The following is a 27,593-nucleotide window of genomic DNA, read 5'->3' on the forward strand; positions in this document are numbered from 1 at the left end:
GTGAGAATCTTTTATACTAAAGGGGTCTTTCCAGGGTTTCTTCTAGGATCAATATGTTTTGGAAAAAAACACTAATCCTTTGCTAATCCTTTTCTAAACAAACTAATCATGCACAGCTGGCTGTTGGCCTTGCATGAACAAAGTGGTGAACCTTGTACAGAATAAATCTGCTGTGCATGGGGACATGTTTATGTACGTCAGGTACAGGGATTATGATATTGTACCGAGAGCTCTGTGCCGAAGAGACAGAAGCAAGCTAGTAAGTAAAAGGTCACCTATGCAAAACCGTTATGATCAAGTGGATGGGACAAAAGTGTATATGGTTGATATGTACATGGTGGGACTTTCCTAAGAGACATGACACCCACTCCTCATCGAAAGGTCTACAAGGTTAGCTAGGTAATGACAGTCATTGGTCTAAAACGGCATAAAATCAGTTGTACTAAAACATAATAAAAGCACTTAAAATGTCTTTAAAATGTCCATAAAAGCAAGGTTTCTATGAAAGTCATTTTTCCCTAAAAGGCATTTTAAAAAAAGTCTTCCATATTTTTGAATATATGTTCTTTGTTTCTCTGAGCACCTTGAAAGCCAATGTGCTCAGACAGAGCAGAGCGAAAAATAAAACAAAGTCAGCTCGACCTTTTAATTTGGTGTTTTGTTTAAAAGTTGCCAAACGGGTCCCAGCACAGGAAAGGCCGGATTGTTGTAAGAATCCTGCTCTGAAGTCTCAACATCACTGAACATGGCAGTCCCTGTAATCATTCCAGTATGATGTCAAGGGAGCAAAGGTGATCATCTCCCGTTCACACAGCAGCCACAGAGGCCGAGGACTGCATAGTTGTTGTAGAGCCGATCTTCGTCCCAACAGGACTTGAAGCGTCCAGTGGAGACTCTAGGAACGCCATCATCAACATGGGAATACACTGTGGACAACTGTGCATATGGACCCGCAAAGGTGCCAGGAGCATGTCTATGTCCGGCAATGCAGCCAATGGAATTGTCAGACAGAGGTCCTACATGCGTTCAGATCCTCAAAATAGGCAGCTGAATACAGGCAGAATGCAGTCGAGCCAGGCTGCTCTGAACGAAAGGAACCAATGCTCATTCAACTCTCGAAGCTGAGATGTTCCCAGGAAGAACACCAATCGCTCACGACAACGTCGCTCCAGCCGCGTGCACTCCGTGACTCTAGTGATGTTGCCATCCATTGGTATGCAATAGGATTAAAATCAGAATGCCCGCCACGGAAATCAGGACCAAAGGAAGCCCTCCAAAAATGCTTCCAAGTACGGAGTGTATGAATGATCGAAATACTCCGAAAAAAGTTTGAAAAGTTGTTAAAAGCACTGATCAAATAAGTGTACTATCCCCCGCATATCAGACATGTTAAAGATACGATGGACCACTTCTCCCAAATGGAGTGGGAAGTTTGTACGGACGAGAGCCTGTATCTCTGCTGAAGACCTTGCAACCTGGAGATCAAAGATCTCTCGGGCTGAAGTTAAGGCAACATTTTGCTGAAACAGCAGGGCTTCTAGTCTGCTCAGAGAATCAAGCCCTATGTTGGAAATATTTAGTGAAGGCCACAGTGGTGCCTCCCCAACTGTTTGAGCTGGGGTAAACAATACTTGCTTACAACAAATAATCCTGTGGTTAACGGCCACCATATAAGCAATGCCGGGCATCATACCACTAGGGATAATGGGGTAACCCTGTGTCCCTCAGAACTTGGGTGTTGATAATGTAATCCACAGTTGGTTCTGTTGGGTGGCTAAATTGCTTTGCTTTGAGTAATTAATACTCTACAACAGATCAATCAAAGTCAAATTCAACAAACAAAAAGATATGTAATGGAACACACCACCCACAAAACACTATAACGTTAGTTGAGTAGCAGTGTTTTACTCTTGTCTTATTCAAGAAGAAGTATATATGGCTGTCACATGAGCAATTTCATATCTGTGAAATGGAGAAGGTGACTCTCATGAGTTTAAGTGCAATGAAAGTGACAAAGTGAAGTCATAAGTGAGCTATATACATGAAATATACAAGTGACATGAATAAATAGATCTTATTTGATAAGATGGTTCAGTCTTATATATCATTTTATCGCATGGATTCCTACGACCATGAGGGATTTTTATAGAATAGGGTCAAGAAAACTACTTGGACATGAACATAAATAGCATTGACGTTTCGACCCAAAGATATGCGCAGTTCGACATGCGTCACAGCGGGTCTTCTTCAGGACTGTAAATATAGATGTGGGCAGCCAATTGATTGTGTAGGTATCGAACAATAAAGTTACAGATACTGGGATTGCGTCACTGAATGTTTTCGTGAATGATGCGGTCAAACAGGTTGGTAAACACCTTTTGGTAAAAATCTTAGCAGTGTGGTTTTATCTTGAAGTACAAAGGTAAGTAAGAATCCACAATCCTGTGGGAGTCTTGTAGAAGATGTGAAGAAAATAGAATGAATCTTTTATTAGTGAAACCACCGAACGGTTGGAGTCTCAAGCGAAGCAATGAATGCAGTGAATACAGGAACTTCGTCATACCACAGCAGCCTTGGTCTTCAGCATTAAGTAACTCTCATTAGAAAGTAACTCAAAAACTGGATGGATTACAGCAGCTGGGGACCCCTTCAGGAAGCAGGCCAAATTACATATTGATGCATTACAAGTGCCATGAAGGGACACCTCTTTTCACACCAAAGACTCACTTAAGGCCTTTTCGCAGTTGGAACCACTCAAGAAAACTTCCTTCTCCTTGTTCCTGCACCTGTATGTGTATGGCAACTCCCAGGTTTCTCATATGTACCCTTTGCCCAACGCTTCATACCTGCCTACTGGTTGATATTTCAGGCAGTACTGGAATTGGAATGTTGTGATTGGCAGTATGATATAGCCTTGAATTAACCATTCCGTGGTTGGTGACTCTGCTACAGTAAAAGATAGCTTCTCTAGTTTTCAATGAGCAGCAAGGTGTACTTCGCATTTCTGCGTGCCATGGTCATTTGTGTGTCGGTCAGATTTTAAGCTGAAAACAGATGTGTGTCTTTAATGTATCGCCATGGAACATAGCCAGAACGCAATGATTGAAGCATCCAGCTTAAAAGCATGATAACGCGCAGCTGACATTGCCCATGTTGTAAAATAGGCAAATCTTGTTCCAGTATGTCGATAGCTGAGGACATAATGTTGCACCGTGAATAAATATGAGACGATAGTGTGGTCATGCCATTGTCTACCACAGCTAAAGCCTTTTCTATGTTAATTCTATCAATTTCACGAAGTCTCTCCGCAGCTTCTTGTTGACGGCGTACAAAAATAGTTTACTACGTGGTTTCTTGGGACCTAGCAAGATATTCCTAAGATCCATGTTGTCTGACAGAAGGGGCAAGTGGTGTTTCACCTGTGATAGCGTCATAGTCTTTAGCCTTTCTAGGCACAACTTCCCAACACTATAGGAAGCCACTACCCTTGGGTCATCTGTGTGTACATATCGTGGGTCAGGCCTATGGATACTGAACCATTTGGTGGTACTCTTGAATCTTGAGTTACACATATTTGTGTTTAGAGGCCAAACCAACCAACCCTTCCAATCGGAGATGATGAATTGTATGTACTTGTTCATCCGTCCCCTCACTTGTTAGTGTGTTATTTGCGATACCCTTAATAGGTGTGGGTAGATGGTCAAAATATCAATTTTTAAATATTGAAGCACATTTATATTGAGTTTTAAAAATCGTAGGGACAAAATATCGAAATCAAGAATATCGACAATCAGAATATCGAAGTTAAGGTAAAAAATATCGATGTTGCAAATATCGATGTTAGTAATATCGATAGTGAAATTATTGATGTAAATAATATTAATATTTATATTAGTGTTATGTATTTTAGTATGTATTTTATATGTATGTGTTCTATATTTGTTGCTAAGTATTGTACTGTTTTTTAAATATAAATATACATTTTGTAGAAATTAGTAATTTTTTAACCACATGGATGCTGCACATCATTCTCTGCGGTGCTGGGCCATAATGTTAGTGGGTGTGGTCATGAGCACAGGAGCACTGTGCCTCATGACGAGCGGAGCTCGTCATGAGCATCGAAGGGGATAACAGTAAATTTTGGCTTTAGTACCATAGCGGGTGGTGGGTTTATAGCGGGATAGGGTTGGGAGTACTTTAATTTTAATTAAGTAATTTTTTCATTTTTAATTATTGTTATTAATAATTAATGTATTGTTAATTAATTATTAATTGGTAATTAATTATTATTATTCATTGATAATTATTTTATTTGTATTTATTTAATATTGGAGTGGGTTGTGAGTTTATAGGGGAAAGGGCGGGAAGTAAATTATTTGTAATTAAGTAATTAATTAGGAAACATTGAGTATTGATAATTCATTTTTTGTTAATTAATTATTAATTGGTTATTGATGTTGATTACATATTCTTTATTGTTATTGATATATATATATATTGTTAATTAATTATGAATTTGTTATCAATTAGTTATTACATATTATTTATTTGTATTGATAATACAATGTTAATTATTAATTGGGTATTACTTTTTCTCACATATTTATTGGTATTGATAATTCATTTTTTATTTAATTATGAATTGCAAATACATTTTTATGAATTGATTAATTGAAAATTAATGTAATTGTGTGAAAATGTATGTGGAGTGTGTTGTATGTTTATTGGGGAATAGGGTGGGAAATGTTTAAGTAATTATTATTTTTGATATCTTTGTAACTTTTTTCTTTCTAAATTTATTAATAAATCATTATTTAATTACGACATTCATTTCATTTATATATATGTTCTTTTAACATCTACTCTGTCCAACGCTTTCCCTACTGTTAAACTCACTGGAGTGGGAATAGTAATTTTTACCCCTATGCTATCCAGCACTTTCCCTACTGTTGCACTCTCTGGAGTGAGAATAGCAATTTTTACCCCTCCGCTATCCAGCACTTTCCCTACTGTTGCACTCCCTGGAGTGGGAATAGAAATTTTTACCCCTACACTATCCAGCGCTTTCCCTACTTTTGCTCCCACTGGAGTTGGAATAGGCATGTTTACCCCTATGCTATCAAGCGCTTTCCCTACTGTTGCACTCTCTGGAGTGGGAATAGTAATGTTTACCCCTACGCCATCTAACGCTTTCCCTACTATTGCACGGACTGGAATGCGAATAGTAATTTTTACCCCTACGCTACCCAGCGCTTTCCCTACTGTTGCACTCTCTGGAGTGGGAATAGTAACTTTAAATCCTACACCATCCAACGCTTTCCCCAATGTTGCACTAGTTGGAGTAAGTATATATATTAATTTATATGTATATGTTTAATTTATTTTAACATTATATGTATTCATTATTATTTTTAAATATATTTTAATATTTTTAACTATATATTTTTTTATTATATGTACGATTTACTTAATTTTACATTATTATTAAAACATATTTAAAAAACGATGTTTTTAACATCGATATTTTTTACAACAATATTTTTTTCTCGATATTTTTGTACTTACCTTTATGTAGATGGGACTTCAATATTTTTGAATTCGATATTTCTGTGTCAATATTTTTGTAGGTCGATTTTCTGCCCGTCAATATTCTGTCAGACATTTGTGGGTGAGGGGATTCTCTATGTTTTCAGGTCTTTGACTTTTGCTAACCCATAACAGGTAGTCTGTTGCACTGTTCTGTTCAGGAAAATCATCTGTAATGGTATGAGGCAAACTGTAAATAAAGCCTCAGTTCCCTGAACATGCCACTCTCTTGTTCCCCCAGATGGATTTTTTGTCCACGGTATCTCTCGAAATCCTGTATAGACAGTTGGGAGATAAAAGGTGCTGAATATATCAGCTTAGTATTTGTTAGCATAATTTTCTTCATTGTTGCATTATTTTGTGCAAGTTTGTAGTAAAATGATTCTGGGTCTGATGTATTGAACCCTGAAAAGTATGCAAATTTCTGTGTGAATGTGGCAGAACTACCCTTTGGTGGAGTTGGGCAATCTTCCCATTAATGGTAAGTGTTAGCAGTGCGTGGTACACTCGCTCCATGCCAAAAATTATGACCATAATGCTGGTAACAAAACATGTTATCATAATCAGTTGTATCTTCATACAATTCCCTGTAAGAAAATGCAGTAGACTGTTCTAAATCTGAAAGCATAGTATTTACAGTTTCAATGTCCCAATCATCAGAAAGTGTACTGGGGTAATGACATAATTTACAGATATTTAAAATACATGTGGAATTTTCAAATGTTCAGTAGGACTAAATACATCATATGAAACTTTATCCCAAACTATACCATCAGGTATTGGAATTGCTGTAATGTTCACTAGTAACAAGTCTCTTTGTTCAGGGTGTGATGAGGTATGTGGTTTCAGGACCAAGTTCACAGATTGCACTGCAGAGCGTTTTGGGAGATAATGTCCGTTCAGAAATAGAAAAAGACAGTAACTGTGCAAACCAAATTAACAGGTATGCTACCCCTATTGCAAACCAAATATGCAACCAAGGTGACACTATAAGTCTCTTTGAGCAAATGACAGAATTGTAGAAGTTTTTCTTTCTTTGAAATGGGTGGCAATTGATAAGGTTCACTTGGATCTGAAGAGAAATCTTTGAAGTTGATGAAGTAGCCAGACACAGTTCGATACATCTTTTGTAGCTCTGCAGGTTTCGTAGATGTGTTGTTTGAAGGCCCATTAATGTAGACATCATTGTTGGGCCGAATTGCAACTACTTGCATTGTTGTTTCTTCTTGATGCTTCTCGATTCAACTGGAATGTTTTGTGCTCCATTATTTAGTACTCCTTCATTTTGTGTAGTGGAGTCTTGAAAAGTTATTAGTCTTTCCATCTGAACTTCCTGTATAGTAGCAAGAGGGGATCTGCGGATATTCAGGACCTCACGCGGCCTACTTTTAAGAATCGGCTTAATGGAGACAAATCTTTTTTTCTTTTTAGCATGCAAGAGGCGGAAGAAGTACTTTTCTTGTTCATTCTACCTCCAGGACAGGTAAGATGGCCTAAACTCTATTCTGTCCAAGATCTTTTTCCTGACCAAGTCCCCAATCGGCGGGACCCAGGCCGGTCTTGCCGGAACCAGGTTCACTTCCTCAGTGGTAATGCGTTTGACTTGTAGGTTACTTTGTAACGCCTGGAATTCATTGAGTTCTTGTAAGACAACTAAAATGTAATTCAGTTCAAATGGTGTTTCAATCCACCACTGTGTACCCACATTCTGGTCCCAAACAGAATTTTATAAGGGGTACGGGCTCCCAAGGATTTTCATGGCATGTTATTTAGCGCCCTCTGGACCCCGCAAAGTTGATTGACAAAACTGTCACCCGCACCTAACACCCTTGCTGTTAAGGATTGCTTAAGGTCCCAGTTTTTCCTCTCCACCACCGAATTTCCCTCTGGATGGTAGGGGGAGAAGTACTGCTAGGCCACACCCATTCTTTCCATGGCTTCCTTGTAAGCCCTAGAGCTAAACGCAGGGTCACGGTTGCAATGTAATGTGCCAATTGTATGTCCAGATGAAGAGTCGCAAATCCTTTATAACAGTTCGAACTTCAGCCAAGCTCTGGGGCCAAACCCATAGGAATCCAGAGCATGAATTCACTGCCACCAAGATGTACTTATAAGCCAGTCTAAATTTAAGGGGTCGCATTGGTCCAAATAGACACATGCGAGAGGTCTGTCTGAAATCAGTAATGGTGTCTGTGGTGGCCTGTGAATGGTGAAACCCTTCATCAGCAGGCAAATAGCGCCCTTCAGGACATAGTCCTTTGTTTGTTTTGTCAGCCCTGACCACCAGTAACGCTGCTTCAATAATGAAATTGTTGCAGTGACTCCTGCGTGTGCTGAGCCCAGACCCTCATGTACAGCTAGTATTAAACCTAGTCTGCGATCTTTGTTTGGTATTACTCTATCCCCTACTCCTGGAGTTTGAGCATACAGTGTGCTTTGTGCATCTAACTTGGAGGAGTACTTGAGTGGAAAGCCTTTTGGCAGGACTGCAGAGCCGTTCTTTGTAGCATTGATAGCTACTAGTATATCTCCGTCTATTCTCGTGTGTGAAGGAGTGATTGCGGCAACGGCAGCAGTTCGCTCTGTCGCCTTGGCGGCTTCATCAGCCAGTGAATTCCCGTGTATGCCGACACGCTGATGACTCAAGGTGTAAATAACTTAAGCCCGTGGCAGGCATGATTTCAGCTTTGCCAATTGTTCCCGTAACAATTTGTGTTTTTATTTTTTTTAAATATTTTTATTGGTATTTGCAGGTTACATGGTACATCTACTAACAAACATATAATTTCACTACTTGGTTACGTTCACGTCGTTGTCAATAAACAAAAAGAACATGTAACAAACATATAACATAAAACCCAAAGCGTCTGGTGGTCGCGGTTGGTGTGGACAGAAACTGTAGGTCTATTATGTGGGTAAGTGGAGCTTTGATCTCGTTGTGGTCCGTTGCTGGAACGGAGACCCTTGTGTCTATGGTGGTTTAAGGTGTGCATGTGATTGTCAAGTTTGGACCACATCGCTCTGCCTTGATGTCTACCTGGCGTGTTCTGAGGGTGGTTGTGTCAGCCCCTCTTAGGAAGATCACCCAGTTGAGCTTGCTTTTGAAGGTGGCCTTGGAGGTGTCCTTCCAGTTTGTCAGAATTGTTTTTGTTGCCAACGTGAGGAGTAAGTCCAGTAGGTTCTTATCTTCTTGGGTCACCACTTCCTGTGATATCTGCGCTGTCAGTATAGTTGCAAATGATTCCTTGAGGGTGCAGTTGAGCATTTTGTTGGTGAAATCTAGCACTTGTTTCCAGAATTTTTTGACTTTGGAGCAGCTGCAGATGAGGTGTTCCTTTCCCTGATCCGCAGTTCCAGTAGGTGTAATTGTCTATTAGACTAACTGATGCCAGGGGTCCAGTAGGCTCGGTGTAGTATCCAGAATTTGGTTTGTGCGAGTACTGCAGATATCATGTTCTTGGATGGGGACTCCCAGAGCTTTTGTATTTCCTGTTCGGATAGTTTCGCCTCCGTTAGGCTTTCCCAGTGGGCTATCTTATTATCGTTGAGCTTAGACATGGTCGGTCGGAATATTTTGTACAGCAGTGAGACTTGGTGGCCTGTCTTGTTTATGGTCTCCATGAGCTGGAAGATCGAGGGGGTTGTCTGTGTAACTTTGTTTTTGTTAGGGCTGTTTTTATGGCAAGGAAGTTGTAGAGTTCTATGTCTGGTACGTTGTGCTCTCTTTGGAGGTTGTTGAAGGTGTTTGGCATCCCTTCGTGTTCTAATTGTATTGGGAAGTGTATCCCCTTCGTTTTCCATGTGCACATGTCTAAAGTTTTCCCTCTGTATTTAATCTTGTGGTTCCCACATAGTGTCTCCCACTGAGAGTTTTTGATGTTGACCTCTAGGTTGCGGTCTATCTTCAGCAGTGCTTGTTTCGTGAACTTTAGGATCGGATTGTTGTTGAGTGATTTTTTGTTAGCCGTGAGTAGTGTGAGTTGGGTGGTGTTGTTTAGCATTGCTTTCTCTATGGCTAGCCATGTTGGTGTGTACTTTTGTTTCGGTAGTAACCAATGTATTCCTTGTCTGGCAATGAATGCTAGTTGGAAAGTTTTCGGGTCTACTAGATTGAGATCGCCTAGTCTTTTCCTGAGTCTCAGCTTGCGGAGTCCTATCCTCGCCTTCTTGGCCTGCCATATGAATTTGTTGATCATTAAGTCTAGTCTTTTGTGGAAGTCTCCTGTCAACGGCAGGGGGAGCATGTTCGCAAGATAATTGATTATTGGTGTTATTATCATTTTGATAGTGCCTATGTGGCCCCACCATGTGATGAAGTTGGGAGACCATGAGTCTAGTGGGTCTTTTACCTTTTTTAGCGTGTTAGACTCGTTTAGTTCTAGAGTGCCCCTTAGGTTTCTTTTGAATTGGATACCTAGGTGTTTGATGGCCTTTGGCTGACAAGCTAGACCTATGTTCCCTATATCCTCTCTGGTTGTGTGGACATTTAATGGCATGCAGTCTGATTTTTCCTGTTGAGTTTGTAGCCTGAATGTTTGGTGTATGTTTCTATAGTATTCATGAGTGCTGGTAAGGATTCGGAGGGGTTGTCTGTCAGAATTAGGAGGTCGTCTGCGTAGGCTGCTATCTTTGCTGTTGTGGTATTTATTGTTATTCCCATGATGTTTCTGTTTGCCAGCGTGACCGTGATCAAAGGCTCCAGTGCTAGCAGGAATAATAGAGGCGATAGTGGGCACCCCTGTCTCGTGCCTCTTTCGAATGTGAACGGAGCAGATGAACCTCCGTTTATGGCAATTTTTGTGGTTGGTTTTTTAGAAAGTGCCTTGACTTTCTTCGTTATTCATTCCCTATGTTGTATTCTTGCATGCACTTTTCGAGGAAGTGCCAAGAGACTCTGTCAAACGCTTTTTCGGCGTCTAGCGTGATGGCGACGGTTGGGTTGGATGAGTTAGAGCAGTGTTCGATCATTTGGCAAAGGAGTCTGGTGTTATCATGTGACATGCGGATTTTCATGTACCCTACATGGGTGTTTCTGATCAGCTGAGGTAGTATTGTGTTGAGTCTGGTGGCTAGAACTTTTGCATAGAGCTTGCAGTCAAGGTTGATTAGCGAAATTGGGTGGTAGTTTTTGGCCCATTGTGTATCTTTGCCTTATTTCGGGATGACTATGATATCGGCTTGTGTCATTGTTTCTGTTACTGTGCCTTTCTTTGAGCATTGATTGAAAGCTTTTGTTAGGACTGGGCTTAGGAGTTCTTTGAATTTTTTGTAGAAGGGTGCTGTGTAGTCATCTGGTCCAGGAGCCTTGTTGTCTTTTAGTGCATTGATGGCGTTTGCTATTTCGGATTCCTTGAAGTCTTGGCCTAGTTGTCTCGCTTCCTCATCTAGTAGCTTGGGTAGATTGAGTCTTTTTAGGTAGTCTGTAGTTCCTGTCTCGTCTATGTTGTAGTCCTTTGTGTAGAGTTCCTCGTAGAACTCTCTGAAGGTTTGTAGAATTTCTGGGTGGCTTGTGCGTGTTTTGTTTTGTTTGTCCGTGACGTTTGCTATGGAGTGCTGTCTTTGTTTGCGCTTGAGGTATGACGCCAGTATTTTCCTCGCTTTGTTGGCCTCACACAGATTGATTTCTTTGTACTTCCTGATTCACATACTTGCTCTCTCGCTGAGGGTTCTATTGTACTCGTATTTCTTGCTTGTGAGCGTTAGGTGGAGGTCTGAATTTGTGGTGTCTTCTATGTGTGTTGGTTCAGTACTTTTATGTCTATTTCTAGTCTGCTCAGCTGTGAATTAGCTTCTCTGTCTCTTCTGGCCTTAATTTCAATCAGGTTCCCTCTTATGGTCGCCTTCAGGGCCTCCCACAGGCATTTCGGATTCATTCCATTTGTGTCGTTTTCCGTTATGTAGTTTTTGATTGCGTTCTCTATTGTATCTCTGTCCTCTTTCTTTGCTAGCGTTATGCTGTTGAACCGCCACTTGCGGGTAGTCTGGTCGTTATGTCTCCCTGACATGTGTGTAGGCTAATGCAGGAGTGGTCTGAGACCGTTCTGGCTGCTATATCTGTGTGTTCCGTCAGGTGTGTGTGTGATTTAGAGATGAGAATGTAGTCGATTCTACTGTAGGTGTTTTGCGGGGTGGAGTAAAAGGTATAGTCTCTGGTGGCTGGGTGCTGTTGTCTCCATGGGTCTTGTAACTGAAGTCTGTTGCACATGTTTTTCAGGATGTTGTGGGTGGCGTGTGGTCTTGTCCTGGATTGTGTCTGTCTGTCTAGTGTATGGCCCAGGACTAGATTGAAGTCACCTGCGACTATGTTTAAGCTGTTTGTGTGGTACTTTTCTAGTTTCCTTGTTACCCACTCCCAGAACTCTGTGTCCTCTGTGTTCGGTGCATAGATATTAGTTACTGAAATAGTTTCTTCTCCTCTTTTCAATCTTGTGTGCAGGAGTCTGCCTTCATCGTCGTGTTCTACTTTCTCCATTGTTATTTTTGACTTAGAGCTTACTAGGGTGATTATCCCCCTCTTTTTCCCTATTGCCGGTGAGCTGGCTGTGTGGCCAATCCAGCGCGCTTTGATCTTGTTCGCTTCTTCCGCTGATAGTTTGGTTTCTTGTAGGAGGATGATGTCTCCTTTCATTTTTGCTGAGTAGTCTAGGACCTTCTTTCTTTTGTCAGGATGGTTCAGTCCCTTTACATTCAGTGATATGACCTTGAGGTCGGATTGTATTGTCGCTTTACTGTTTATTGCGTTGTTGTGGAGGTCGCTGTACTGACGGTTTCTGGGCACATGGAAAGAGTTTGCTGTGTCCACTCTTGTTGGATGGCCAAAGATCATTCTCTGCTGTGTTTGGTCTTGGTTTCTGTCTGAGGTGTCGCTTGGGGTGTGGGTATGACTTACATGACTGACGGGACATTTCCACTGTCCCTTGTCTTTCCCTCCCTTCCCTCCCCCTTCCCCTTTCTTGGTTGTATTGGAAGCGTGCAACAACAATGCCCTCTGCCCCCACCTTCCCGGGACTTTGTTTAGTTTGGTTGTTGATCTTGTTGAGAGAAAAAAGACACTTGTGCCCTATTTCTCCTTTCCTTAGTTCGTAGTAGCTGGCGGTACAGGCATTCCCCTTAAACTTATCACTTATATGCATTTCAAAGGATATGTTAGTCTTTGTTTACACTTATTTTCGCTTTGCATACTGTACGGGATTCTGTTCGCCAGTCGCTTCTTGTTCGTTCGGTGTAGCTGACAGATATGTTCTGAGGGCACATTGCTTCTATTGAGATAGATTTGTATGTTGGTATTCTCTGTGCTTAGTGTTCTAGATCCGGTTCTTTGACTGAGGTAGATATGTTTGCTAGTTCATATTTGTTGTAGGCTCGACTCTGCTTGAGGTAGACAGAACAGTTGGTATGACGCTTGCTCATTTTGTATTTTCGTGCATTCTTGAGAGCTTTTGCGTGAGCCTATTATGAGGTAGGAGTGTTGATTGTTTGGTTCAATAATGGGTGCCGTTTCTATTCTGTTTCATTGTCCTGCAAAGCCCTTCTTTTCGATGATGTGGTCGCTAGTTCCATTTCCTGTGGTACGGTTCCCCTCAGGTAGCGTGACAGTATGTTGGGTCTTCAAAGATTAGTGTTTTGCCATTGTTTGTTATTCTGAATCTTGCGGGTCCGACGAAGGAGTAGGTGATGTTTTTCTTTCTTAGATCTTCTCTTTGTGCAAGGAAGCCTTTTCTGATGTCTACAGTGTTTTTGGAGTGGTCCTGCGTTAGGATGATCTTATTGCCCCGCCACAACAAGTTTGTGTTCTTTCTTGCTACTCCGAATATGGCCTCTGTGTGGTGCGATCGCAGGGGCTTACATATTATCGGTCTTGGTGATTGTCTGTTACTCTGTCTATGTGCTGGAATTCTGTATACTTTTTTCCAGCTCGAAGGGGTTGTCAAACTTTAGATTCGTTAGTTTCGGTATGAGGTCTTGCAGTATAGCCACGCAACTGCCCGCTCTGTCTTCTTCTCCTTCAGGTATTCCGAGGATCCTTATGTTCCCTTTCCTCTGTCGGTCTTCGAAGTCTGTCGCTTGTTTTTGTAGATCTGTTGTTGCTTTGGCAATCTGCCCCATTGTCCTGCTTGCTAATTGGGACTTGTCTTCGATGTCGCTCGCTCTCTGTTCGACTGTGGATAGTCTGTTGTTGGCCGTGTGGATGTCTGCTTTACATGCCGCATGCTCTAGCTGAATGGCGTCGGTGGTCTTTTTGGTTGATTTTGCTAGGTCGTGGACTTCGGCTAATTTTTTTTAGAATACTTTCTAGTGTGGCGCTGATGACCCCCTTCTGCTTGAAGGGTGATTCTGGGGTGATGTCTGCTTTTGGTTTCTTTTGTTGTTGGGGCCCTTTCCCGTCGCTCCCTGCCATGTTGCGTAGCCCTCTTTTGGTCTGCATGATCACAAACCTTTTTTCGTTGCCAATTGTGGTCTTGGGTGTTGGACTCTTGTTTTGGTCGCCTTAACCCGTTGCTCTTGTTGTCTTTGTACACGTTGTGGTTGCTCTTGCTCTGTCTGGTCTTGGGTCTTTGTCCGTTTTGACAGCAGTTTTTGAGGCTGGACACCCTGCCGCTAGTGTCTTGTCGTCTGTTTTGCAGGCACTGGCATGGTCGTGATCTTGGCCCTTGTGGCGCTGAGCCGGTCCATGTGGGCGGTCTCCATTTTGTCCGCTTGTTTCCTATTGCCTTGGTCTCTTTCCAAATGGCTGCCTCACTCAAGCTGTCTGCAGTTTGGTTTGCAGGTCTCTTTGTGGTAGCAACCGTTCTGGATAGGGTTTTTAGCCTTCTGTATGTGGCGCAGTACCTGTCTGTGTGTCTGGGGGGGTGTTCGTGTTATGCACGCTGGTTTGTTGCGCCTTCGTGTCTCCCCCTTTGGTAGCCTCAGTGTGTGTTCTTCTGCCCCTCTCAAAATGTCCGCCGTCTGGTTTGTATATTTTATGCGTGCTCTCTTATGTACGCTGATTTCTTGTGCTTTTGCCTTTTCGCCTGTGGTTGCCTCAGTGTTTGTTTCTCTGCCCACCTCAAGATGGCCGCTGTTTGCAGGTTTTATGCGCGCCCTCTTTGCGCTAGCGATCGGTCTTAGCGAGGCAGCCGGTCTCGTGTCCGTGGTGCTGTGCTTGTCTGTGTGCCCGCGGGGGGCTCCCGTTATGTTCGCTTTACACTGTAAGTTTGTGCCAGCGTGTCTCCCCTTAATGCCGCCTCTACGTCTGTACTCACGTTTTCTGTGTTATTCTCTGCTTTCTAAGATGGCCGCCCCCTGTGCTCTTTGCTTTCGCTTCCATTTCTCTTGCGCGAAAGTCTGCTGGTGATAGCTTGATATTCTGTTTAAATCAGGTGAGAGATCAGTGTGGGCTGTTCTGGATTGCTGGGAATTGTGCGGCACTAACCTTGTGTTTTGCTCGCAGTCCCACCGCAGGGTTGGTCTTTAGCGTCCCCTCAGTGCCTTCGCTGACTTTTCACGTCCGCCATATTTCTGGTTTTGGTATACCTCGTTCCGTTATTTTCTTTTGGATGTAGCTTCGTCTGGATGGTCCGTTTTGTACGGACTCCTTACCGCTCTGTGCCTTGCGGGTTCCGGCAGCGTTTTCTCTGTTTTGGTGTCCTCTGGGTTTAAATCTTAGCACTGATTTTCTTGGCTTGGTCCCGGGGTGCTGAGGAGCTCCGGACTCACTCGCCTCCTCTCATTGCTGTCCAAGCCACACCCCACAATTTGTGTTTTATTGTGCAACCCTTGGTGTCTTTAGCCATTCTGGTCCCAGTAGTGAAGATATTCATTGTAAGATTTCACACAATAAAACGAATTGCACACAATCAGTGTGGGGAATACCAGATCCGTGTACTGTAGTGCTAGTATCAGTGCTTTCAGTTCTGCCAGCTGCGCTGTACAATCTCCTAGAGATTGCCTAGGCATATTGCTGGAATTGAACTCACCATCCTGCATCCGACCTTTCACTATAGCACACGCAGTGCTATATTGCTGTTTACTTCCAATGGCAGGCGGGGCAGAACCATCAGTGTAAATGATGTGTTCATATTGATCTAGAGACAAGATTTCATTCGGGAGAGGGTATTCTTGTTTGTACTGCAGGAATGCTTGAGTTCTTAGTGTAGGATCATATCTGCACTCTACATCTGTTGCAGTGAGAGAATAAGCCCATTGTATCCAACGTGGATACAACGCCTGTGCATTTGGAATGCTGACTTTTGTAACCACTTCTAAAGTTGGTATCAGGGTTACGACAATGATGCGTTTCCCATGTGCGAGTGCTCTTTCTCTCCCTACAGCAGTCTGTACTGCCGTCAGTATTGTTTCTGTTGCTGCAGATCGATTTTCAGCATTCGTGTACAAATTAGATTTATATGGAATTGGAACTGTCTCACCTTCATTGAACGTGATGTAGATATACCCTGATAACCCAGGGACGACCTGCATTACCAGGTTGCGGACATTTACTTGTGTCTATAAGTGTTTTGATGCTATGATGTCAGCTTGAACTGAACTTAGAGTGTCTGTATGTTTCTGAGTACACTTCTTTGCTTTGAAATCTGGTCTGATTAGGTTGTAGAAAGGTTTTACTCTTTCTGCGTAGTCTTGAATGTATGTTCTGCCAAAATTTAGAAATCCCAAAACGGATTGCAAACCCTTCAGTCTTAGGAGGCTGGATTCAAGTGCATTTTTCTAAAAAGTTTGTGGCAAGGCTTTTGCCTTCACTTGACAGCTCATATCCCAAAAATAGGACACTGAGATGGGCAATTTTTTATTTCTTGAAATAAATTTGTAGCCCAAGTTGGCGAGTACAGCAATTATGTTGTTTGCCTTTCACCCTTTTTTCCTTTAGTCTGTTTTCAGCCTTTTTTTCTGACCGTCCGTCCCTCTCCGAGCTTTTTGATGAAACCTGAAAGGAACGAAAGGAACGTGTATCAGTATCCTGATACCTTCACGTTTTCTAATGTTTTCACGATTCCTAAGGTTGTACCTCTTTTTAGAGGACTCCCATTGGGGAGATCCACCTCTTGATCATGAAGTGTTCACTTTATTATTATTATTTTTAGATTGATTATGATCCCATTTCTTTTTAGAAGAAGTGTGCTTGCTTTGAGTTATCCATGTCAGAGTTACTTGCCATTTGTGGTTTCCCTGGTTTGGCTCCCAAACTATTACTACCCAGTGAAACATAGGTTTTGTTGATCATTTTAGGTAGTGCACGCTCCTGATTTGTAGGAGCTGTTTCCCTTAAGCCTTGGCATATAGCCACAGCTGCTGCTTCCCCCTTGTTATTGTTCAGCATAATTGCCAAGACTTGGTCAAAATTACTCAATAGTGTCATCTCTAAGTCAAGGGAATGTCCTGCCCCGTACTCATTCTGTATCTGTTTCAATACTTCAGGAATAACTGCCATTGACGGGGTACCCTGTATTCTAATATAAACTACAGCAAAGATTGTTCCCCATGTGGTACTATCCTCAAGTTAGGGAAACATTCCCATTGGCAAGCAAATTGTTAACATTCTGTGTTTTTCCTGTGGACCCGTTGGGGAAATACGCATATTCATAAATGCCATGACCACAGACACTGCATGGAATATAGGTATGACATCTCTCTAGCATGCCTTAGCCCCAAGACAGGATGCACTATATCTCCTGTGAGGGCATATCTGCATGAGAAGATATGCCCCTGCAATATCAATGTCGATTCCTGGATATTGTAAGTGACCAGGGAAGCCATAGTAATACATGGGATGGACACTCGTGATTACGAGTTTTCCAGCTCCATGGTGGTTTCACTGAAGTATGGGATGTTTGGTACCAAACATCTCATCATAATAATCCTGCACTGCTTCCACTGTTACATTTATTAAAAGTTGGACATGGAGGACCCCTTAGAGGAGTTCCCTAAAAACCTACCAGCCCTTAGTGTGGTCACAGACTGGCCTAAGACAGCCTGCTACCACCAGACAATGTTCTTACCCTAAAAGGTGAGCATCTTTGCACTCAAAGGTCAAGAACAGTTCCTCGGTGGAGGTGTTCACCCCTGGTCAGGAAAAGCCATCTGTGTGGGGAGCTTCAAAGGCCTTGCTGCCTTTGTAACATGACCACAGCCTCTCCTGTTAGAAGGAGCAGGCCACGTTCTGGTCCTCATGCCCCAAAAGGTTAACTTGACAGTAAGCTGTCAAAAGGCTTTTGACACCCTGAAGGAAGTCATGTGCTCAGCACCCTTTCTGAAAGCTCCAGATTATAACAAGCAGTTATTGTGCAGCCAGATGCTTCTGAACATGGGATAGGAGCGGTCCTATCCCAGACCATTGATGATGGCCCCAAACAACCAGTTGCTTTTATTAGCGGGAGGCTTATTCCCAGAAAGCAGCGCTGGCATGCCATCGAGAGGGAAGTCTTTGCTGTGGTTTGGTCCCTGAATAAGCTGGAACCATACTTGTTTGGTTCTCACTCCCTAGTTCACACTGACTACAGGCCTCTCGGATGGCTCATGCAACAGAAACATGAAATCCCCAAACTGTTAAGGTGGTCCATATCTATATAGTTAATGAACTTTACAGTGGAACACAGACGTGGGACTGACCATGCCAGTGCAGATGGCCTTTCCAGGTTCTTCCACTGAAGATGAAACTTTTCTAGGGAAAGGTTAGTTTCTTCCTCTTTCATTTGGGGGGTGTCATGTAGGAAAGTGCCTCTTTTTTTTATTTTTTTTATTTTTGAAAACCTTTATTGTGCGAAAAGACAGTACAAATACGGGCCCACAACCATCCGGCCGGCCACGGTCAAACATTTAGCACTGGTGCATACAATACGACGCCATGGTGATGCGGCACGACAATGGTTGCAATACAAGAGTAGACTGGAAAGCGCCGTCATACCTAGGCACAAGAGCAATGTAGGTTAATTTTCAAAGTCTTTTTTTTGCGCCAAGAATAAGGTCAGGTCATACTGCTCCGAACTCAAGCAACGAAAAAGAAAAAGCAAGGTCCATGTAGGCGGGACTCGACAAAAACATCCATGGCTAGCTGAGCAATTCACAACATGCAAGTCCCGACCAGAGGATGGCAACAGGATAGTAAGACCACAGGAAGCTGACCCAACTACCCATCTCCAATGGCGCCACCACCCATCCCCCAGCATACCAACACGGGCCTAAGAAAGAAGGGAAAATCAAAAAGAGCAAAAATGGAACCATAGAAAGAAAAAACTCAACTAATAATTAAACCCCCCACCCTACACACATGCAGAGGCTATGGCTGACCCCCCCCTAGCAGAGTGTCTGTCGCCCCGTAAACCCGAAATATAGGAAGAAAGGAGAAAAGAGGAAGAAGAGAAAGCGAAAGTGAAAGTAAGAGTAAAGAACTAATTCCAGTGACATAGGGAGTGAGAACAGGAACCCCGTCCCTGAACGTCCCTAAGAAAGATCCGGGAGGAGGGTCAATTAAACATGCGCGCAAGCTCCGCCAGTCCAATAATCAATCCCCACCCCAATAACAACATCAATAAAGCTGCAGCAAGCAATACAGTGGGGAGTGAATCAATACGTAATAAGCAATAAAGCAAGCCAAGTTCAGGGTCCACCCTACCTCCACACACCCGCCCGGGAATTAAGCAAAGAAAGTCCCTCATCCCTGGCCAGTTCTGGGGCTCAGTCTCACACCCCCTCCGCTCGCTAGTCCGGTGCAGTGCAGGAGAACAAAGGAAGACCGCTCGAGGGAGGGGGGAGGCGCACGGTCGAAGGAAGAATGGCGTCCGATCACAGGAAAAGAGCCCACCGCAGTCCCAGTCCGCTCTGACATAGTCCAGCCGTACCAGTCGCAAAGCAGTACAAAGCAAATCCAAGGCAAGCATGCCGGTGGTGAGGCAGGAGAACAAAACACTGGTAGCCCAGGCCATGATCTCTCACACTGCTGCACACGGTTTTGCGTGGAGCAAGGGAGATACACTGTGTCATTGTTGGTAACAATGAGAGGCAACAGACCATTATCGGCTCCCGCGATGGCTACAATATCTTCCACTGCAACCTCACGAAACAATGTTGCGGCTTCGGGCTGTAACAACTCCCGTCCGGAGTCTTGTCGGAGACAATGCCCCTGCTCCAGGCTGGAATCTCGGGAGCAGGCATCGAGTCGTGCCCCCAGCGCGTTACCGATGTCCCACATCTCCATTTGCACCTCACCCAGGGCTGCAACGACGTCGGCAAGGGTGAATGTGGGCTGCAAAGACCCCATGTTCGCAGACTCGTGGGGAGGTGCTGCTACGATCCCTTTCACGCCGGAGAGCTCGCTGCTGTGACGGGGGGCTGTGTAGACTGCGTTGCAGCAGGCAGCCATCTGCTGCGCCATCGTAAATTCTGTCCAGCCCAGTGCAAGGAGAGGCAGGGGGGAAAGCAGTGGGACGCGGTCAGGCGGTTGCCGATCACCCAGCGGTCAGCAAAAGGCCGCCCTTCTCCGAGGATAATCCGGGGGCCGACAATTGCTCGGGGGGGTCCGCAGATCAGGGCTGGGGCAGCCGTCGTCAGCCAGAGGGACCCGGAGCAAGGAGCAATAAAATGGCGGCCAAGAACAAAGGTCCCACTGGCGAGGCGCCCAAGCCGACCAGCACCATGGAGCCCGGAAAGTGTGCTGCGGTCCCCGTCGGCAGGCAGTACGCTGGTCGCAATCACCCAAGGAAGCTCCGTCCAGCCGTTTCACCCACCGTCACAGAGCTGCTGCAGGAGGGGGCGCGAGGGCAGCAGGGCGCCGCGGAAGAAGCTGGGTCTCGGGCCAGGGCACGTCCGTCCACAGCATCCGAACCCGGGCGGGTGGAGAGGCCGGCGAAGCACCGGCAGCAGCAGCTCCGTCTCCCGCACCTTTTAGCATCAAAACTGGGTAGCCGGGCAAGCAGGATCGTGGTGCCGGATTCCGGGGCCGGCGGAGCCGAAGGCTGCGCGTCCGTTCAGGTCGCCATCTTGGCTCCTCCCCCGAAAGTGCCTCTTTTGATATGGATAGCCACCATTTTTGCCAGGAAGATGTAGTGATTTCAAATGAAAGTGCACTGGGTCCATGCTAACTAGGTTCCTAGCGCCAGAGCTCTTTTCCCAAAACTGTACCATGATTGGCACACCTTCAACTACCCCTGTAAGTTTCTAGTGGATGGTGCCCCTGGTACTTAGGGCTTTGGGACTGAAGAGGGTCCACTAGGCTGCAGCACCAACTACGCCACCCTCCGTACCCCTCACCAAAACCATTCAAACTGCCATTGCAGACTGCGTGTCTTGGTGCAGAGAACACTGAAAAGTCGACATGGCACACATCCTTGTGTTAATATATGTGTGTTGCGCACACCTATTTATATGTTCACTCTAGAAAAAATGTTTACCCTGAAGTTTTAATATTTAGCTTGCTGGTCAGGAATGTCTTCCTGGCTCACTTGTAACCTGTGAAACAAAAAACAATATCTCACCAGGTGTTATTTGATAGGCTAGTAAATAAACATGTAAATTTATTTGAACAATGAACAAGCAGGGAGACTCAAAGTTTCAAGGATGTGCCAAAGGCACATTATATTTAGAACAAGTAACGTGAAAACAGTAGTATCAGCACTATTAACGAGTGTGGGAGTAACCAGAAAAAGCTTTGTGCACATAAGTGCTCGTAACACACAGGGTGGACGGCGAAAGTGACACAGCGATGAATGGCGCAAGGTGAGCAATAGTGATAGTATTTACATAGTACTTGTGGTTCACAGGTAATTTTTTACAAAGGTTTACAGAGCGCTTAACATTTTTGTGAACCAGAGCTTAGCGCCAAAAGTTGTGCTGGAAAGTCAACGGCGTTTCAATCCGTCACAAGTTAGGGTCATCTTCAGGAAAATGTAACCTTTTAGATAGTGCTGATGTGGCAAAAGAAACTTGATTATAAAATCACACGTTGAAGGCGGAGGATCTGGGGTGTCCAAGGGCCCTGTTGAGGGACCAACAGGAGGTAAACAAAGGTGTGCGCGGTAGGCTGCCAGGGTATGTGAATCTGTGGTAGGACTCTGTCCCGAGGGTATAGGAGGATCGGTGTCAACATGCAGTTGTCCTCTGTCAAGAAAATAAGTTGGCCAACCACCAGGGGTGGCAGTAAGCATCCTGCGGCCCTAAGTATTCTGCAGTTCGAGTCCATGGGGGTGATCAGAGGCTGGCGTAGTTGGGAAACATCCAGGAGCCGGGGAGTTAAATTTGTGTGGAGAAATAAATGTGAACAGAGGTCTAGGAAACAATCCTCTGTGGGCCGTCCGTCGGGATCATCTTGAGTCCCCCCCGATTCAGACTTGTGCCGATCCCGATGGACGCCCCATAGTTGGTCTGGGGGGAAGTGCTTCAGTATTTAGGTGTCACCCCTCGGATTAGAACTTTAGATCCTGCCAATCTAATAAGAAAAAGGACAGAGAAGAGCTGCAAAGAGCTGGGAGAAGAGGACATGTGTCTAACCTGGCGCCAAGACTGCCGGCCTGGCTGCTGACTCCGATCCCTTCACCAAAGTGGTCTCGTCCTCAAGCTGTGCTCCAAGAACCCAGGAGGCCTGCCTGCCTTTGACAAAGAACTAGGAACTCCCTTGGATTGGTGAAACCAAGCTCACTTTAGGTCCACTGATATCTGAAGTTGTGAAGAAAGTGCTCGCCACTGGGACCGTTGAACGTGTGGTCCTCCAGAAACATGGCTAGAGTCCCGAAGTATGGTAGCTGGCTCTCACCAATGTTCCAATCCCCTACTGCACTCCTGATGACCTCTAGCTTGTGAGGTCAGTTTGTTTGGCCTTTGCCACAACCAAGGATTATTGGTAGCTCGTCAGGCCACCGACCCCTCCAGACTTAACTTCAGCAAGAGGGCACTCCACAGCATCAGTGACCAGCGTCGGAAATGACCCCCCCTCCTGTGTTTTTGCATCTCCTGTGGGTTAGCGTTGACTGTGGCAGAAACCATCTTGGCACGACCACCTTTCCACTGACGGATCAATAGATGCAAATCTTTTGTGCACCTGCTGCTGGTGACTGCTGCTGGTGACAGACATTTCCATGTGCCCATGGATCCAGCATCCCAGGGCAAGGAAATTAAGAACCGCCTGTTCCCCAAGTGGCCATGGGCACAAGCGTTGCAGAAGCACGAGTGCTTTAACCTGGACCCCGACAGTCTTTGCTCGATGGCCCTCCTATCCCCCATTGCCTGCAATATTAAAACTGTGTGACAGAGACGCAAGTTACTGCTGTGTATTATACATCCACTATCACAGAAATACTTGACGGTTTTAAAGTATTTTATTTTGCAACTGTGCTGCAACCATATTTTCTAAACTTGCCTAATCATATTGATTTTAGTGCCTAAAACATATATAAAATAAGAGTTATATCTTCAAATTGGTCTAAGATTTATTCTTTAGTGTGCATCTCATTTATGGCCTCTGTCAGTACAACAAATGTTTAGCACTACTCTCCGATAAGCCTAACTTGCCGCCCACACTACCACAATTAGAGCGATATCATTCTCTTCTTTTGCCTCTGTATACCAATCTGGATCTCAATGGACTCTCTGCACAGTGTACTTCCTTTTAGTACTCTATATAGAGAGCCAGCTTCCTACATCCTCCCTTCCCAGCCCTGTCTCCAGAATCACTCGAGTGGGGTAATAAATCCTATTTGTGGGGAAAGGACACTGCCTATTCAGGCCCACAAAGAACCATCAGGAGGCTCATGGGCCCTTAGTCACACCTATCCTTCCTTTGTGTGTCTGTAGTTTCTAGAGGGAATGCACAAAGGCCAGCTGTCACCGACCCCAACGTGTATTGAAAACAGGCTGAAGGCACACAAAGATTTAAGAGCAGAGAAATGCCATCTTTCAAAAAGTTGCATTTCTAAAATAGTAATGTTAAATCCAACTTTGGAAGCAAAGAGGATTTATAATTACCATTCCAGTGATATAAACATGGCAGAGCCACTCCTTCTCAATCAGAAATTACAGCTTAAAAGTGTAATAAGGAATTCCTAATGATAACCTATGAACGGGTAGGCCTCACAGCAGTGAAAATTTTGTTTTGATATTTTTTACTACCAGGACATGGAAAACTTGAAAGTACATGTCCTACCTTTTGTTTACACAGCACCCTGCCTTATGGCTATCCAGGGCCTACCTTAGGACCGATTTATATGTATTATAAGGGGAGTTTAAGGCTTGGCAAGGGGTATAAATTGCCAAGTCGACATAGCAGTGTAAACTGCACACACAGGCTGTATAGTAGCAGGCCTAAGACATGTTTAAAGGGCTACTTGTGTGGGTGGCCCAATCAGTGCTGCAGGCTCACTAGTAGCATTTAACTAACAGGCCTTGGGCACCGGTAGGACACACTATGAGGGACTTACAGATAAATTAAATACACCAATTGTGGGTAAGTCCATGAAACCAGATTTAGGGAATAAGCACATGCACCTTAGCACTGATTAACAGTGGTAAAGTGCTCAGAGTCCTAAGGCCAACAAAAGAATACAGCAAAAAGAGGAGGTAAATAGGCAAATAGTTTAGGGAAGACCACCCTAAGGCTGTCAGGTCTAAGATAAACTGATTAGAGTAACTATTTGAACCTTTGAATTTATAGGGATATTATTGCCCGTGATACCAGTTTTTCTATGCATGAACTTACCCAGGGTCCCATGCGACTCTTGGGTTCCCTTGTTAGCTGAAACTCTGATAGTGCTGCTCAGACCATTTCCCTGGCATCGTTTTTAGCTTGATGTTGAAAGATCAGAAGAGATCCCAATCCATATTATGTAATACTTTGTTGTTCTTTGTTTTCCTCCACAGGGGCACCAAGATGTTCATACCAATGACAAGGAACTTAAAGAGAGGCGTGTTCTTGACAGTTTCTATCGTACTAATTCTCTCTTTTTGGATTAATCGTAGGCTGCTACAGGTAGGACACACATGGTCATGGGACAGATTTCAGACTGAGGAATTTGCTTTTGACGTAACTAGGGCTCAGCATGGCTTGCGGAGGTGCTATGGGCAGAATGAGGGTGTATGACTGGATACATGAGCGGGAGGCTGAAAGGAACTGTCTCTCCCCGGAGTGATAGCTCCTCTTATAAGTAAAGAGGTGATTTTGAGGGAAGGGTTAAATGTTCATCCAAATCACTTTACAAGAAGAATGTATCCAGAGTCAGTCTGAGTATGTAACCCTTTGGCTGGGACGGGTGACTCAGGAGTCGGGTGTGCTGGTGTAAGCCATCGCCTGGTCATGCTTCTCTTGTGGCCCACTTCTCCTGAGAGGTGCTGATGCCAGATCCATCAACTGCGATGGTTCCCTTGTGGTTGGCTTCTGAGGTGAGGTGATGGTTTCAGACACAATTCCCACCCATGTTTATCCGGCGAGGTGCTCTTGTCAGACCGATTCAGACCGATTTCCTGATCATGCTTCACCTGGAAGTGGCAGAAATTACAATGCTCTGCACTGAGGCCTATCCTGTGGAGGTTTTTTTCTTGTCATTTGCAAATTACAGCTTCTTTTCTAACACATTCTTTGCAATGTTTCGCTTCTTCCATGGGGTGCTGATGTCCAGGTTTCCTAATATTCATGCGTGACCTCTGTTTGGTTTCTCCCGCGTGGCGCACATGCCAGAGCTGCTTCCTATCCTTGCTTTGCCTGTGGTTTGCTCCTTCTATCAGATGCTGTTATTGCCTTTGCCTCAGGTTTATATTTCACCGGGAGCTGACTTCTGCTGTGAGGCGCTGATGGCAACCACAAGCCGCTCATGCTTCACATGTGGATGGCTTCTCCTGCAATTTGAAAAGGTCGGAGTTAGTTCTCACTCATCTATCAATCAGTCAATCAATCATAACACTTGTATAGCGCACCACTCACCCGGAAGGGTCTCAAGGCGCTTGGGGGAAGGGGTCCGCTACTGCTCGAACAGCCAGGTCTTGAGTTGTCTCCTGAAGGCGAGGTGGTCTTGGGTCAGCCGAAGGTGGATGGGGAGGGAGTTCCATGTCTTGGCCGCCAGGTAGGAGAAGGATCTGCCTCCGGCGGTGGCTCTTCGGATGGGTGGTACGGCAGCGAGGGCGAGGCTAGTAGACCGTAGCTGGCGGTTGGGCGTGTAGAAGGTCAGGCGGTCGTTGAGGTACTTGGGGCCCCATCTCTGCCCCTGGTTGTCTTCTCCTGTGAGGTGGAGAGGTTAGACCCAGTTCCTGTGAGCTGAAGAAGTCAGAGTCTGAGAGAGTCTGCCTCCAGGGGGTGATGTGGAGGGAGTGTGGCAGCATTGGCCATCGCCATGGGATGCAACGGTTGAGACACAGCTAGCTCTTCATGATTTGTGGCCATTATTGACATATTTCTAGCTCTCCTGATGCAGTGCGGCTGAAAACCTTCCTCCCATTAGATGAACACCCTGCTTCTTGCTTGTTCTGGTGGATGGGCGTGAACAGCTGGAGCTGCTCTGTTTTGCTGTTGTACCTGTGAGTTGTAGGAGAGAATAGTAAACCTTTCTCTGAGGGCCCATACCTACTGACTGGAATTGAAAATTTGTGATTTTAGGGTATAAATGCTGAGATGTGCTGAGATGTGGGACACCCCCGCGCCGCACGGCCACCAGCTGCTGCGTGTGCACCCTGCCTCGCTCACTGCCCGCCTCGCTGCCGGCTGCCGGCTGACTCCGCTGTCGATTGTTTTTCTTTCCCTTGTTTTGACCGTAATTTGTGCTTGCTGTCTAAATTCTGTGCCCGTGTTAACTCTTTATCCCCATTGGTTTGTGATTGTATTTTGCGTTGCCGTATCAGTGTTTCCTTCCTGGTTGCCCGCCTACCGCGCCGCCCTCCGTCCTCCCTCCCCGCTCCCCGCTTCCCGCCACCACCGCAGACCCCGCCCCTTTTTGCCTTCTGTTCCCTCCCCGCTCCCGCCTCCCAGCTGCTCCGCCCACCCGCGCACTTCGCCTTAAATGGCGACCGTGCGAACGCGCAGCGGCCACGCGCAGCGGGTGCGCCGATTGTGCGCCGAAGGCGCGCCAAAGGTAAGCCCGTCTGCGCCCGTCCGCGACCGGATCGCGACCAGCGCCAGGACCCCTGGCCCACGAAGACCCCGACCTACCCGCCTGACGTACTCAGCCGCCACCCTCAGCGCTCTCAACACCGGCCGACTCCCTGAATGCCATCAAGCCACTCCAAGACGTACCAACGGACCTTTCAGCTGCCACGCCTGCAAGTTCTCATGCATCCGGTCCAGCCCCGCACCCGCCAAGTCGAACACCAGCAGCACCCACCTCAAGTGCATCCTGCTCAACACCCGCTCCGTCCACAGACACACCATCGAACTCTGGAACCTTCTAGACGCCACAGCCCCTGACGTTGCCTTCCTCACGGAGACCTGGATGAACGCCTCTTCAGCTCCCGACATCGCCATCGCTATCCCAGAGGGCTACAAGATCGTCCGGAGGGACCGCAACGCCAACCAGATGGGAGGAGGCATCGCCATCATCCACAGGAACACCATCCGTCTCACGACCAGCACCGACAACACCCTGACCAGCGCCGAACACCTGCATTTCCAGATCCACACCAACCCGAACACCACCCTCAGAGGCACCCTGATCTACCGACCCCCGGGACCACGCACACAATTCAGCGAGGACATCGCCGACTTTGTCAGCCCGCAGGCCCTCCCCTCCGCTGACTACATCCTCCTGGGAGACCTCAACTTCCACCTGGAGAACAACAACGACCGCAACACCAGCACCCTGCTCGACAACCTCGCCAACCTGGGACTCAAGCAACTGGTGTCCACCCCCACCCACCTTGCCGGACACACACTCGACGCCGTCTTCTCATCCAGCACAGACATCGACTTCAGCCACGCCACAGAGCTTCATTGGACGGACCACAGCTGCGTCCACTTCACCTTCAAGAGAACGACGACCCACCATCACCAGCAACAGGCCGCCCGCAGAGGCTGGAACAAGATCACAGCAGACCAGCTCGCCACCTCC

At 45.5% G+C, this 27,593-nt stretch overlaps 1 protein-coding gene across 1 annotated transcript in view; it reads left to right on the forward strand.

Annotated features, from left to right (window-relative positions):
- Positions 1-27,593, forward strand: part of LOC147736751 (NXPE family member 1-like) — a 191,318-nt gene that overhangs the window by 44,933 nt on the left and 118,792 nt on the right. The window contains exon 2 of the mRNA XM_086953818.1: positions 24,424-24,532. Coding sequence (XP_086809944.1) covers positions 24,434-24,532 — 99 coding nt within the window. The 5' untranslated portion in view covers positions 24,424-24,433. The remainder of the gene's footprint in view (positions 1-24,423; positions 24,533-27,593) is intronic.

The sequence above is a fragment of the Lissotriton vulgaris genome, chromosome 1_2 (genome assembly GCF_964263255.1).
Source record: "Lissotriton vulgaris chromosome 1_2, aLisVul1.2, whole genome shotgun sequence".
In the NCBI taxonomy this organism is placed as follows: Eukaryota; Metazoa; Chordata; class Amphibia; order Caudata; family Salamandridae; genus Lissotriton; species Lissotriton vulgaris.